The sequence below is a fragment of the Bidens hawaiensis genome, unplaced genomic scaffold (assembly GCF_021521415.1).
Source record: "Bidens hawaiensis isolate Kalapana, Puna unplaced genomic scaffold, B.hawaiensis_p1.1 tig00005851_1, whole genome shotgun sequence".
NCBI classification, from domain to species: Eukaryota; Viridiplantae; Streptophyta; class Magnoliopsida; order Asterales; family Asteraceae; genus Bidens; species Bidens hawaiensis.
This window is the reverse complement of record NW_027491385.1, coordinates 1,055,994-1,070,933: the sequence shown is the minus strand read 5'-3', so window position 1 is coordinate 1,070,933 and position 14,940 is coordinate 1,055,994. Positions and strand designations below refer to the sequence as shown.

General features: G+C 35.9%; 3 protein-coding genes and 2 pseudogenes across 5 annotated transcripts; 3 read left to right on the top strand and 2 right to left on the bottom strand.

Annotated features, from left to right (window-relative positions):
• The first annotated feature begins 185 nt into the window (after positions 1-185).
• LOC143630922 (endo-1,3;1,4-beta-D-glucanase-like) lies at positions 186-734 on the top strand. Its single transcript, XM_077099806.1, has 3 exons — positions 186-300; positions 425-522; positions 630-734. The coding sequence occupies exons 1-3, from the start codon at positions 186-188 to the stop codon at positions 732-734; spliced, it is 318 nt and encodes a 105-aa protein (XP_076955921.1).
• A 1,474-nt stretch (positions 735-2,208) lies between these two features.
• LOC143630921 (putative F-box protein At5g62060) lies at positions 2,209-3,385 on the bottom strand. The gene is made up of 2 exons (XM_077099805.1): positions 3,224-3,385; positions 2,209-3,039 (listed from the first exon to the last, which is right to left on the bottom strand). The coding sequence occupies exons 1-2, from the start codon at positions 3,383-3,385 to the stop codon at positions 2,209-2,211; spliced, it is 993 nt and encodes a 330-aa protein (XP_076955920.1).
• Positions 3,386-7,415: 4,030 nt separating this feature from the next.
• LOC143630919 (endo-1,3;1,4-beta-D-glucanase-like) lies at positions 7,416-9,818 on the top strand (annotated as a pseudogene). Its single transcript, XR_013153262.1, has 7 exons — positions 7,416-7,563; positions 7,722-7,735; positions 8,430-8,546; positions 8,643-8,754; positions 8,813-8,902; positions 9,430-9,526; positions 9,652-9,818. The product of XR_013153262.1 is annotated as an endo-1,3;1,4-beta-D-glucanase-like (transcript).
• A 1,351-nt stretch (positions 9,819-11,169) lies between these two features.
• On the top strand, positions 11,170-13,054 carry LOC143630957 (E3 ubiquitin-protein ligase CSU1-like). The gene is made up of 2 exons (XM_077099836.1): positions 11,170-11,442; positions 12,206-13,054. Exons 1-2 carry the CDS (start codon positions 11,204-11,206, stop codon positions 12,879-12,881), a joined length of 915 nt encoding a protein of 304 aa, XP_076955951.1. The 5' UTR covers positions 11,170-11,203; the 3' UTR covers positions 12,882-13,054.
• Positions 13,055-13,109: 55 nt separating this feature from the next.
• Positions 13,110-14,937, bottom strand: LOC143630918 (GDSL esterase/lipase At3g26430-like; annotated as a pseudogene). Its single transcript, XR_013153261.1, has 5 exons — positions 14,660-14,937; positions 14,083-14,292; positions 13,832-14,001; positions 13,491-13,761; positions 13,110-13,389 (listed from the first exon to the last, which is right to left on the bottom strand). The product of XR_013153261.1 is annotated as a GDSL esterase/lipase At3g26430-like (transcript).
• Positions 14,938-14,940: the final 3 nt, after the last annotated feature.

Below are 14,940 nucleotides of genomic sequence, written 5' to 3'. Positions count from 1 at the left end.
TACCCTGTGGTTTTGGAACTTCTAACTTTCTTTAATTCTTACGTTGGTTTTGGGTTGCTCGTGCACCGATGTTTAGGTTTCCGTTTGATTGCTAGCTATTAAAGATAAGGGTGCAACTAAAATTGGTGCCAAATTGGTTGGTGTATCATGTTATTACTTGTATAATAGTTGGCTGACACAATTGAATGATATATATATTTTTTCAAATAGCTAAGGTGGTGGTAGAGCTAGCAAAGGAAGCTGAAATACAAGTTGCTGCACTCTTGCATCCTTCATTTGTCACTTTAGATGATATCAAGGGTATGTTTCATTCCATGACACTAATCATAATCTCTCGTTTCTTAAAACCAAAAGTGGTCCGTGTGTGAATTTTTGAAGAATAAAAACTAGTATTTTCTTTTTCTGATTAATATGATGATTTTAGGGGTTAAGATCCCTATAGGGATACTACGTGCTGAGATCGACCAACGATCTCCACCAGAAGTCGTCATAGAATTTGAGGCCGCGCTAGTTACAAATAAGGTAATATATCTACCCAATGATAATTTTAATTATTTAGTATAACATAATCATATTAAACAAGGTACATCCGAATACTGCCTTACAAGGCGTGTTTTACGCTTATGCAGGTTAATAGCTTTGTAAAAATATATCCTGGTGTTGCACATGGTTGGACCGTTGGATATAAAGACGACAATGAAGCAGAAGTGAAATGTGCAGAAGAGGCTCATTAGGATGTTGTGGATTGGTTTGGCAAGTGTTGTTAGACAAATATTTCAGTCCGTAAAACTTTAATCATGTAATAAGGTATCATGCAGATGTTTGAGGAGTTCTTTAATAACTAAATAAAGTGTGTGTGAAGATATTAAGTTCTAATGCTGAACTGTTTGCGTTTACTGAATCTATGAAACTAAATGATCATGGAATGCAGATCTATGAAACTAAATGATCACCGGACCAAACTGTAAACCAAATTGTTTAGGTTTCAAATCGGCCAACTTACTTCAGTTTAAACAGTTTGATCCGTTTCAACTGCTTTGAATCCCCTACTTTATTGCCACTTTTATCATCAAATATGTAGAAATCCTTCCTAAAGCACATAGAACAGGTGAAGAACATTAATCAATATAGTATCTGTAGGTCCTCTGGAATGGATCTAACAACTTTGTTCGGATCAATCCGTGTTGTTGGTTAGCGGAAATCACCAACGACACTCGGATCTCGGATCTTAGTTTGTTTGGTTTATTTGCTAGAAAGGAAGAAGAAGAAGATGGACAGAGAGAACTTTATTTCCTGAAGAGTTGTGAAAGTGTTGTAATCAGTTGTTTGGAGAAATGGGTTAAGTGACCCTTTTATAGGGTCCCCATTTCTCCAATACTTACAAAATAAACGTACCGAATACATACTACACTGACTAAAAGCAAACTAAAATGACATACACAATCCTAAAAACAATATATAATATTGGCCCTACAGTATCAACATGATTTCACAATCAAATAAGCAAGTCCAACATGAAATAAAGTTAAATTTCCAATAACATCCAAAGCAAAGACTAGTAGCACATAAATAAACCTGATTATCAATTACCAAATCTAGCCTATTATTATTAGGCAAACTAGAAATAAATAATCCCGTCTTTTGTGTATTGGCTGATAATAATCTCACCTTTAAAAATCACTACAACGGTCCAACCTGTCAACTATATTTATCTCAATGTTCCCCCGTAAAGAAAACACTTAACATCATTAAGTTTTTTTCTCGAGTTTCAAACTGATGTTTTAGGGCTTTTGATCGGAAGAAGGATAAGAGTCGACTGATGTAAAACTTATCTCGAAACGGTGGTTCAAATGGTTTGATTTTTGTTAATTAGAAACTCAAACACCCGAATTAAAACATTGTTTCGTTGTTTGTATCACAGTTTTGAGATAAGTTTTACGGCAGTTGACTTGTATCCTTCTTCCGATCAAAAGCCCTAAAACATCGGTTTGAAACTCGGAAAAAAACTTAACGACGTTAAGTGTTTTTTAACAGGGGACCATTGAGACAAAAATAGTTGAAAGATTGGACTGTTGGTAAGTGATTTTTAATAAGGTCGATTATTATCGGCCAATACAAAAAAGGTGGGATTATTTATTTCCAATTTGCCTATTATTTATTCTTGACATCTATATCATTCCACCATAGTAACAGTACAGCTGATCAAACCTAATTATCTTGAAGTGCTTCTGTATTAAGTGTGAGATCTGGATGATCGTGAAGAAACAATGTTTCCATGTACGGATGCGCAGAAAACAACTCGGACGCCCTAAATCCTAGGTTATTGATCCGTTTTGAGAGCCGCTCGTAAACAACGAATTCTGTAATCCCATTGTTTGTAATCTCAATTATAGCATCACCTCTTAATCTGTATCCCAATAATGAGACATTATTGGGTGTGTTAACATTAAATGTGTATAGTTGTGTAAACAAACCAGAACCACCCTCCATCGTCCATACACTGTACACCGATCTATCCGGCTCCTCAACATGTTCTAAAAGAACAAGGGACTCCCCTAGCTTAGACATGTGAAGCTTGTGTTGAGACCGAGCTAACCTATTTGAGAGGTTTACCTCCCCAAATTCTTCACTTGTCATATCAAAAGAAACAATCAGCCAACACACGGCCATCTTATCAATCGCAAGCCAATAAACAAACCCATCTATAGCTACCGAATAACTGGTCTTGGTTAAAAAATCAAATCGAAGTGATTTACGAGGGAGTTTATCACTTTCACTTAGACTTCTCCATGCCCTCGTGCTCAGCGTAAACAAGTCAACTTGAAAACGCACATCATCTGATTCTCTAACAATTGTACTGTAACTGATCTTGACAATCTTCGGATCATTGGTCACACGACAAACCCCAAAACCTAAAACGGTGTTATACATATAAGCGCCCCTAGTGGGGGCGGGAGCAGGCACAATATCAATCATAAGCGCTCGTCTAATACACGGGTTCCAGATTACCGCAGTGCCCCTCAAACCGTCACAAAATTGCTGATAAGAAAAATAGCACAGCAAGCCATGAGAGCAGCCAATAACTGTGGAGCGAAAAGCTGCGAGGGAGGAAATTGAGGGAAACTCGGTTGAATGGGAACGAGTCATCATCAAGAAATGAGATTAAGGCTTTCTTATAAAGAGTTGTATTGTAAGCAACAAGGCAAGGAGCGTTACAACTCACCAGCACATGAGGAGTCTGTTGGTGGTTATAGGTTTCAACAAAACTGGAGCTGTCGATCCACGACTTCCAGGTCTTCGAGACTGACTGGAACTGGATCAGTGATTTCACAGGAAGCATTTTCATGATTTTGTCTTGGATTTCAAATGGTAAGTAGTCCGACATGATGACCCTAAAACCCTAGAAATTTTGGATATACAGTAGAAATTTTATAAAATAATACACTTGGGGCCACCAAAATTTATTAATTAAAAGAGTTATTAATTAATCGATAAATTAATAATTATTAATTTATATATAAAGATGATATCGATAAAGAAGATGATGAAAGTTCTAAAATGGAGCCCCCTTCGCGAAACGAAGCTATTAAAGCGGCAATCACATTGAACAATTTCTTGTTGAGCTATGAGAAAACAACACCAAAAGTTCTTACCATGCTAAGAAAAATTAGAGACGAGATTCAAAGGGAAATTGATTTCAACAAAAAACAAAAGACAATTGAGTCATTTTTCAAGAAACCTTCATAAATCATTCATGTAATATGCTATATATAAGGAATTATTAATTTATATTTTATATGGGGTCTAAAGAAATTATCAAAAATGTATTATCTTATAATTTTAGCGAATTATTAATTTAGCATCCTATCCCCGAGTCGGGACCGGCAAAAAATATTATCTTAGAGAGTTTATTAAATAATCGAGTATTAATTTATCGAGTTTCTAATGTATTTGTGATTGTGAATAATCAGAATGGTGCTCCTAAACGTATCCCTCTCTCATTCCTTCATTTTTACTAAGCGTTCCCCTTGAAGTTTTACATTAATACGATTTAAACCTTTGTGTTTTTCCTTTACCATTTTGTTATCTTTTATTCTCATTATTATTTTAAAAAGTTTTTTTATTCTTTAAAGAGTTTTTCTTTTTCTTTTTTTTTTCATATTATAAAACTTTTTCTTTGTTTTTTTCAATGACCAAAAAAAATTGTTTATGTAAAACAATTTTTTATCTAAAAAGAAAAAAAAACAGTTTTTATAGATAGCTTACATTTTAAAAAAAATCGCATTGTTTTTAATCAATAAAAAAGATTAAACAAAATTGGCTTGATCAACAAGTTGGTTCTTTTCTAACATATCAATAATCTTATACTCTCGAGTCTAACAAAATATATTTAAGGATTTTTTTTGTCAAGCGAAAGACATATAATAAGATAAAAATATACAAATCGTTTTATCGTTTTTATAAAGAGAATATATCATTATTTCTTAAAATATATTTTATAAAGATAATAAATATTATTAATATGATAAGCTTTACAAAAAATATTAGAGGTTGGTAATATGTCAAATAAAATTGTTAAAGACATTGAAAGTCAAGAGGAGGGGATATGACAAATACAAGTGGGGGTACATTTATCCTAACTCTAACTAGAAATGTTAAAAAAAGGAAAAGAGAGAGAACCCATTTTATACTCTATTTTTTTAAGATTCCATAAACATCCTTACTAAACTTGTCGGTGGTCGCTTCCGTCATTTAACAATAACTTAAAAGAACTTAACTAACGGAGTTAACGGTTTGTTAGACTAGGATTATTATGTGTAATAAAATTCAAAGTTGGGATTGGCATTGATCATAATATTGTTAGTTGGGATTAATACTGGCCAATAGGTTTTGGATTGTTAAAATCCAATTTCCAAAATATAAATTAAAATAATACTTCAAAACATCGTTAAATGTGGGGGAACGATGGAAGCCGAGGAGATTTATTCCAAACCAGGCGAGAACGACGGAAAGAATGCAGGAATCTCGTTGGAGTCGTCGGGTTTGTTTCAAAATTTGCAGGGAACGTACAATTTTACAGACGTGTCGTCTAAGCATTGGATAAACCAAACTCGTCGGCGTCGGCGAATTTGGTTCAAAACTTGCCAGAATCAACGAGTACGATAGGGACATTCATGGAATCTTAAAAAAAGGGGGGGGGGGGGGGGGCGGTGGAGGGACAAAATGGGATCATCTCTCTTCAAAATTTATGACATTCCTTTAAATAACTCAGCATACATTGATTGTGTTAATTTGTTTCAACACGTGAGTACACATGTTGTATTCCTGCTCATATGTTTGATAAATTGTTGAGCGTTTCATCGTATTCGACATTAAAATCTACGCCTCTTGTTATAATGGGGTTTGTTTTTTCTGTCTTATCCGCTCTTCAAAGACAAATTTGGGATTTGCGATCCCTTGTATTATTGGTGTTATCTTCTATTTCTTATGAACAGAATGAATCACTTTAAAATTAAAGGATTGGAAAAAAAGGGTCCAGACCTTCCACGGGGAATGATTTGGAAGAGCCAAAACTAAAAGTAGTGGAAGTTGCTAGCAACAACATAATGGAGGCATTAGATGTTGGTGTTTGGATTTTCATGTACGGGTGGTTAGGTTACGTGTTAATTACTGGAAAACAATATAAAAAAACCTATGCCAGTTTTTGAACCCCTAAGAAATTTGATTCAAATTTTGATTTAGTCATATCTAGATTGATTTTATGTTCATGTGCCGGATTACGTGACATTCACGTGTTCTTGTAATTGAAAATACGTATTTGATTCGTGATTTAGGCAGAAAAGTGAAAAGTAATTTTCACTTATCTGCATAAACCAACTACGTATTCAAACCCACATCATCATCATCATCATCATCATCATCGTACTCAGTATATCCCACCAATAGCAATGCTATGGTAGGGTCTGAGGAGGGTAAGATGTAGACAGCCTTACCTCTATCCCATAGGGATAGAGAGGCTGCTTCCGGTGAGACCCCCGGCTCGATAGTAGTTTTGAATCAAGCCTTGGACATAAGACACATAACACTCAATCATCGGGACACCGGCTGATTGGTGCATGTGCCCTTGTCTTTCGGCTATCAACGCCACCACATGATGCCTGATTAACCTTCCGCCACTTTTAACGTTATTTTCACGTGATTAGTAAAATAACGTCAAAATTAGTGCAATTTTACTTTTGCCCACCCAAGGGTTCACACATATATACATAATATGTGCGCACCGCAAGCAGGGCGTACCTTTAAACAAATAAACAACATACCTGTGATTTTACAAATTGCATGTCACAAAAACACATTATACTCTACATCTATACTTAAAACACTCAAATATCTCAATAAGTTATCTTCGGGCATGCATTGATTGCGTTTGCATTACTAAACATGAATACACATGACATGTTTCATGTCCCTACTTCCAAAAGAAAGACATCCAAAGGTGTGTTTACGCGTATGAAGGCTAATAACTTTGTAAATAAATATCCTGAGGCTGCACATGGTTGGACCATTAGATATAAAGACGACAATGACGCAGACGTTAGCTGTGTAGAAGAGGCCCATCAAGATCTTATGGATTGGTTTGGGAAGTGTGTTTAAATAAATCTGTAAAACCATAATAATGTAAATAGGAATGATGCAGATGTTTGAGAAGATCCTTAATAGTTAATAACCAAATAAGGTGTGGATTTAACAGGGGTTTCTCCTTTGGTGGGCTTAGGGAGTAGTGGTTTCGCGGTCGGTCAAGCCGCATTAAAAGCTGCTTCAGGTAAGGTGGCAAAACATGAAAAGGTGTGTCTTGACAACCAACATGTATTTATTCCTTTTGCTTTTGACACTTTTGGTTTCCTCGCGCCTGAAGCTGTGAAGCTACTTACCCGTGTTCAGCGGGTCATGCATAGTAATGTTATGACTCCAAGATCAGCAAATATAGTTTTTAAAAGATTGGGTTTTGCGATTCAAAAGGGGGTAGCGGCGCAGCTTGTTGCCCGCTTGCCTTCTGTTTCGATGTAATCCAATAAACAATCATATATTATAGAAGCAATAAAGACCATATAACTAGATCTTTGACTAAATAATAAAGTGTGTTTGAAGATATTAAGGTCTAAAGTTTAACTCTTTGCATTTTCTTTCTCGAACGACAAATTTTTTTTTTGTTTTTTTGCCCCATGATGATGAGTGATGGAACCCGCGAGTTAATTCCTAGGTCATGATATGAATGATCTCAAAACATGTATGATTTTGAAGCACATAAATATACTCATGGTAGCAGTGTGCAATAAATGTTCAACTCCTCCCTACACTCTTATTATTATGGTTTACCTGAACACTAGCTCCAGAACGTCTTAAGTGTCCCTACAATGTCTGGACCCAAATGCTGCAGAAATCCTCCGGTAATCTCCACAGGCAAGGAATCCGGAGAAGTCTTGCAAATTGCATCTCTCAGTTCCTAAGTTTCTGGCAAGCTTGATTCGAAAATTGCCGTGATGCTTGTGTCTGATATTTTTGGTAATCGAATCATTTGATTCACCTTTATAAATATTCTTGTTCATGTTCGTCGTTATCTTAATATGATCTTGCTTGTTCGTTCATATATATTATAACAGAACATAAATGAACAAAGAAAATGAATGTATTTTTGTTCGCTCGATTCATTAATCCATTAGCCAAGACTAATGGTGTAAGCTAGGTGAGTCTAGCCAGGGCTCGACTAGGCTCAAGCTCGACTTGTTTGACTTACAAGAGCTCGAGCTCTGCTCATTTCAATTTCATGAGTCGTTTTTTTCAAGCTCGGGCTCGACTCGTTTATTATTTATTAATTAATTTATATACATTTTTAATTATTTTTTAAAATATTTTGAGAAAAAGCTTAACAAACATAATCTCGGCTCGGGCTCGGGCTCGTGTGCAGTATCTTGAAAAGGCCAAAGCTTGATTGTATAGTGTGTAATTAATACATAGAACTATATAAGTCCAAAAGAGTTAAAACTTAAAAATAAAATAGCCTGGTTAAGGCTTGATGAGCATAAACGATCTTCCCATACAAGGCTCGAGCTCAGGCTCGATAAATAAATGAGCTTTATATGGAGCTCAGGCTAGACTCGGCTTGAGCTTAATAATGCTCAGCTCGTTTCGAACTTTTTATCGTTCACATCTCGAGCAGCTCGGCTCGTTTCCCTTAATTTTGTTGTTAACTTCTTTAAAACACTTCTGTTAATAAAGGTTTTTTTTTTATAATATTTGGTGCGGGTTATGAAGCTCCAAAATTGAGGTATTCCTGTAGCAAGAACAACTTCTTAAATCTTATAGCTCAACTAATTTTGAGCATCTAAAATTTGACATGATGTTAATGTGTTTATGATTTAACTTTGCAGGCAAATTGCAGACAAGTTGCATCTGCTGGATATTATGCACTTGTTCCTGATTGCTTCAATGGAGACCCTCTGACTGATGTATCTCAGATAGATGACTGGTTAATAAACCATGCACCTGTTAGTTATGTTTTCTTTCCACATCTTATTATCAACTAAAATTAAATACCATCTATACTTTTATTTATTCTCTATTATTATTATTATTATTATTAGGAGCAAGCAGTTGTTGAATTTGCTAAACCAATCATACATGCTCTTAAAGATAAGGGTGTATCCAAAATTGGGGCTGTAGTTGGGGAGGTAATACTTAAAATTGGTTGGTCATGTTATTATTACTTGAATAATACTTTTGAATTTATTGTTTTTTTTAAATATTTTAATAGCTAAGGTTGTCGTAGAGCTAGCAAAGGATGCTGAAGTACAAGTTGTCGCACTCTTGCATCCTTCATTTATCGATTTAGATGATATCAAAGGTATTATTATTATTATTATTATTATTATTATTATTATTATTATTATTATTATTATGTGTGTGTTTATTCTTTGACTTTTTTAAGACTTTTTGTAGGTCCCGTGTCGGGTGGATCTAACAACGTCTTTGGATCAACCAAACTTAGTGCTAGCGGAAATCACACCAAGTCACCTAAGTGATCTCGGATCTTGAGAGTTTATGTTCGGTTGTTAGAAGAGAAGGGGAGAGAGAGAGAGAGAGAGAAAGAGAGAGAGAGAGAGAGCCGAGAGATAGATAGTATGTGAAGAAGTTGGTTTTTGTCAAAAGTCTATATTTCTCATTGCATGCTCCCTATATATAGGGAGACATGCATGAGAAGCATATTTCATTTACATTAACGTCCAATGGGCTCATTTACAATGGACCGTGGCCCAAATACACAACCAAAACAATATAAAAGACTAATCATACAAAACGGGGCCTAACACTTTTGGACTAGAAAATTTTGAGAAGTTTTTATCTTTTGTTTGATTTATATCATGGTTTAAGGGGTTAAGGTACCTATAGCGATATTAAGTGCGGAGTTGGACAAAATAAATCCACCTGAACTCATAAAAAATATGAAGCTGCTCTAGCTGCAAATAAGGTAATATTTCTAGCTAATGTTGAATTTAAAAAAAAAAAAAAAAACTTAGAAGTATATAAAAGTTATTATGAGCACATCCATGCACTATTATCTACATCTATTGCAACTGATGATTATGTTTTTAGGTTGAACACTTTGTGAAAATATATCCTGGTGTCAACCATGGTTGGACTACTAGATATAACGATGATGATGCAGCGGAAGTGAAGAGCGCAGAAGAGGCTCAGCAGGATCTTGTGGATTGGTTTAAGAAGTTTCTTTAGACAAATCTTTTAAACCTTAATCATGCAATAAAGGAGAAATGCAGCTGTTTGAGAAGATCCTAAATAACTAAATAAAATGTGTTTGGAGAGATTAATGTCTAATGTCTAATAAAATTGTGTGACGCTATTCATAATATTATATGGAATTTTGAACCTTTGAGAATTTGATTCAAATTTTAATTTAGAAAATATCTAAATTGATTTTATGTTCATGTGTCGTTATTTTCACTTAATCATATAAACCAATTATGTATTCAATTTCCAAGGCACATGACAAATACAAAGAAAAATCAGGTCAATTTACGATATAATGAATTAACATGTATCGATTGTGCTTGTATCAACACATTGCCCAGGAGTGCATCATATCACACGACAATCCAGAACCCAACTCGTTAATCACCGTAACTTTTTTTGAACCGGCTATAAAAATAATTACCTTTAACTAATCTACAATATTAAAAAATATATATATATTTAATGCTTGTAAGAACCATTTTAAACGTAAAATTCAATAGGGTTGTGTAAACGGGTCAAACCTGTAAGACTTGACTCGTTGCAAACCCGTTTAGTGTATTCTCAAGACCCTAGACCCGACCATATTATAAATAATTGGGTTTGATCGGTTCAAGTCTCATGGGTTTTACCTGGTTTATGTAAAAAGAAAATGGTCAAACCTCCAAGACGCAAACCAAACCCGTTTAATGGTATTTTAGGATCCGGGAGCTAGAGGTACACAAAAACCCGAACCGGATCCGAAAAAAAAAAACAAGAACTAGGATTTTTATACCCGTGCTTTTACTACCCGAACACTTCCCCGACCCTACCCGTAGGTATGGATAGGGTAAATATTTTAGTACCAAAACCCGTATGCGAAACTGACCCGATTTGCACCTAGTAATACCACAAAACAGGAATCGGTTCCATACCCGCAACTTGGCTTTTCCAATACCCAAAACCAGGTTTTCAAATACTCGATTTATACCTAAATATACCCCTAAAAAGTGCAGCCCCATTAAAAAAAACCCAATTTATACAAAAAAAAACCCAAAAATAGAGTTTTCCTAATACCCAAAAATAGGGTATTCAAATCCCTGATTTTAGAATAATCGGTTCTAACAGGGTACATAGAGATATGGTTCTTTTTGAGACAATATCCTTACCCAAACCCAACCCAGATATAAACAATGCTCGATTTCTAATACCCGGTCATACCTGAAACTGGTTTCATATCCAAAGTATCCGAAACAAAAAATAAAAATAAAAATAAATAAACCGCCGACCCTGTTGTAAATAATGGATCGGGTCTCGTGGTCTTACCCACCCCTAAAATTGAATATAAAATTAGGGTTTTGAAGCAACTACATCTTCTTCTTGAATCTTGGAATCGATCTGCAGCAACATAATCATAATCATGCCTCAGAGACACTCGAAGAACAACAACGATCTAGCCTACTTCACGTATGACGAGAAGCGGAAGCTGGGTTACGGTACTCAGAAGGAACGCCTCGGTAAAGACTCCATTAAACCCTTTGACGCTTGCTCGTTCTGCTTGAAACCCTTCATCGATCCCTTGTGCTGCCAGAAAGGCCATGTGTTCTGTAAAGAGTGCATACTCGAGTGCTTGTTGTCCCAAAAGAAAGACATCCAAAGGTAATTGCTTTAGGGCTAGGGTTTCAGAATTCAGTCAATTGGATGACTGTGACTTCAATTAGGCTTTGAGATCAGGAATTAGGGTAGTTTAACTTACACAGAGCTCGAGCTCGGCTCGTTTCGATCTCTATTTTCAAAGCTCGAGCTCGGCTCGTGAGTAGATTTTCAAGCTCGGCTTGCCTCGTTTACTATTTATTAATTATTTTTTATATTTTTTTCTATTATAATTTATATACAAAATAATATATATTATTTAGTTATTTTTATTTATCTTTTCATAATATTATATATATATTAATTAATAATTATTAAATATATATTTTAAAAAATTATATAAATGGCAAGCTCGTTTAGGCTCGCGAGGCGGCTCGAGCTCGATAAGTGAAGCTCGGGCGCGTTTATTAAATGAGCTTACTTTTAGGCTTGAGCTCGGGCTTGGGCCCGATAAAGCTCAGCTCGATCAAGCTTTTTATCGAGCCGATCTCGAGTAGCTCGTCTCGTTTGCACCCCTAGAACATGCATAATCGAGTTAAAGCCATTGGCATTTAAAGTAATGCGAATAGCAGTATGTGTTAGGTCTACGAAGTTATTAAAACTAGATAAGATGTAGCGGGCCAAAAAAGTTAAATGAATATATTAATAAACGTAAATAACAAACGTTATATGATCAAATGAGACATGCGTTCGTGTTTGTTTATCGAACTAAAACAAGTATGATTTTCTTTAGCTTTAACTGTTTATTGATAATGCATCTTTCTTACAGGAAGCTAGCTGCACACACATCTCAAATAAGGCAAGAAAAAGATGAAGAAGCCGAGAGATTAATGCTACAAAAGGCAAGAGAACTGGATGCATTCGATCAACAAAACCATGGCGCTCTACCACAATACAGTGACAAACACTTCAACTGGGAAACAACCGGTTTTCATGGAGCAAACAGTGTTAAAACCACAGCTTATGAAGAAGAAGCACTAAGAACCATGAAAGCATTTTGGTTACCCTCTGCAACACCCGAAGCTCTGGTCAAAGTCAATGCTCCAACCACCTCCACAACATGCCCAGAAGGTAAAGAAAAGCTTAAAATGAAATCACTTTTCTCTATTCACTTAACGGAGGATAAACACAATGAAAAGAAAGCTACAACCTTAGGTAAAACATATATATGCCCGAGTTGTAAGGTGACATTAACTAACACATTATCACTTGTCGCCTTAAGTTCTTGTGGGCATGTGTTTTGTAAGAAGTGTGCGGATAAGTTTATGGCGGTTGATAAGGTTTGTTTAGTTTGTAATAAGGCCTGCAAGGAGAGGAACTTGATTAATTTGGAGAAAGGTGGGACCGGGTTTGCGGGTCATGGGGATAATCTTGAAGCTAAAGACTTTAAGCATTTAGGAAGCGGTCCGGGTCTAGGGTTAGTGAGGCCTGCAACAAAAACATAATGTTTGGCACTTCTTGTTGGTTGCCAGTGTTATTGTGTTATTATTTGTTAAGGTGATCAGTTTAGTTTGAATTTTTTTTTCCTTGTTTCTGCAACAAAAACATGATATTTTCTATAAGTTCACAGCAACTGTTATGTTTGAAATTTAATTTTTCAATTCACAAAATGATCTCTTTGTTATCTTGTAAATAGGTTATATGAATGGTTTATTACTTTATTTGTGGTTCAGTTACAAATACAGTAGTCTTAAATCATCCTGTGGCAAGCCATCTTTAGGGGCGTAGGCGGGTCAGAGTATGCGCCTTCCGCAATCTGATTGTAAACCCATTTATTAGCCGCCTCTGTGAAGTGAATACCGTCCCAAAGGACCCGTGATGACGGATCTTCACAAGACTGAGAGGGCACGGTTTCTTTACCATTCACCATTTTCGTCCAACCGAATCTCATTGCATTGTTGAAGTTGTACTTTCCTCCATGCCCGCAACACACCAAGAACGGATTACCAAATCCTGCGAGTTTGAATTCAGTAGCAACGACTTTTTTAAATTGAAACTTGGTTACTATTTTACTATTTCATAATTTTATCGCTGGAGTAAAAACCTAAACATACCGAGCTTTTCTGCTTCGGCAAAGAGTGAATATCTGGCTGAATAAATATCGACATAAGTGATCGCAGCCAAGTGAAGGTCCTTTTGGAGTTGGACTATGGCTTCCTTGAGTTTCTTGTTAAAGTACTGTGAAACTTCGTTAAACGGGGCGGCACAACCATGTTCGTCCACCTGTGTCGCCGTGATCGCCTGAGTATCCAAAATATAAGGCAAGCATCCAACCGGCCCAGTGTTGTGTATCCAAAACGCTCTGCCGCCAAGATCGTACACGTTCTGTGTTTTTCGAAACGTGTCAATTAATGTTAGGTGGATTTAGGAGTAATATATATGTTTCGACCCTCACCTTAATGGTAGTTGTAAACTATGATATAACATCGGGAACGTAGGCTTTAACTTGTTCGATAGACATATTCAGCTGATAGCCAGCGGTGAGATCGTTCCCGCCTATGTCAAACGTGTACAACGCGCTTGAAAACTTGTACTCTTCTGGGAACATGTTCTTAAAGATGTCTCCTGCACCAATAGCCGGTCATGCAGTACCAAAATAAAAGCATGTTGTACAAGTCTCTTATGTTTAGGAGTAAGAACGAGTACCTTTTTGACGAATTATTTGGAACCGCTTTAAGAAATAGGAGAATTGTTCGTATTGGATATCCAAGGAAATTGGGCTATACCCGCTTTGGAAAATGGTGGTGTTTTGACGCCGGATTGTGGACCCCACGGTCGCATAATTGGCTCCATGGGTAAAGTTTGTACCCATAGAATCTAGATATGCATTAAGATAAGGTAGTCCTAAACCTTTAGCTAAAAATTTAAAATTTTTGAATTATATTAAAATAAAGAAATTCATTTCAACTTTTTCACACATTTAGCATTATGACAATATAAATGAGCTGAACATTCATTGAACCGTTAACTTTTTCTCTTCGCTTGTTTATATTCTTTAGCAGGCTTCATTTACATTCGTTTACGTTTGCTCATCAACATTCTAATATATTCATTTATTATATCCCTTTAGAATGTAAACAAACGAACATAGACAATATAAACACGTTCAATTTCTCAACGAGCGGACATAAACAATATAATCTGTCCATTTAAAAGTCCGTATTCGTATGTTCAAAGTTAAATGAACGAACATAAACAAAGGATAAATATTCTCAATACGCACCTATGAAATCGATTACAAGACGGCCATCACAAACACGGCCAGCTGGAGAATGGAAGAACGTTTCGCCGTTGGGCGGAGGAGAGGCCGGTTGTCCAAACATCGCGGTTAAAGCTCCGGTATCGGAGTTCGAATCACCAAAGTTAAACACAGCTGGAAAGTTACACTCAGGCAAAGATGATATTGAGATTGGAAGTAATAATAATAATGTAACATAAAGTATTAGCTTACAGATTGGTTCCATTTCAATTGGTGATATTTGCAATGGAGAAAGCAAAAACTAT

Bases quoted from the DNA above. Each gene is read 5' to 3' on its own strand.
- LOC143630957 (XM_077099836.1), top strand. From the start codon at position 11,204: ATGCCTCAGAGACACTCGAAGAACAACAACGATCTAGCCTACTTCACG. The intron at 11,443-12,205 runs GTAATTGCTTTA...TCTTTCTTACAG, and splicing joins CAAAAGAAAGACATCCAAAG to GAAGCTAGCTGCACACACAT.
- LOC143630922 (XM_077099806.1), top strand. From the start codon at position 186: ATGATATATATATTTTTTCAAATAGCTAAGGTGGTGGTAGAGCTAGCA. The intron at 301-424 runs GTATGTTTCATT...TGATGATTTTAG, and splicing joins CACTTTAGATGATATCAAGG to GGGTTAAGATCCCTATAGGG. The intron at 523-629 runs GTAATATATCTA...ACGCTTATGCAG, and splicing joins CCGCGCTAGTTACAAATAAG to GTTAATAGCTTTGTAAAAAT.
- LOC143630921 (XM_077099805.1), bottom strand. From the start codon at position 3,385: ATGTCGGACTACTTACCATTTGAAATCCAAGACAAAATCATGAAAATG. The intron at 3,040-3,223 runs GTGAGTTGTAAC...TTTTCTTATCAG, and splicing joins AACAGACTCCTCATGTGCTG to CAATTTTGTGACGGTTTGAG.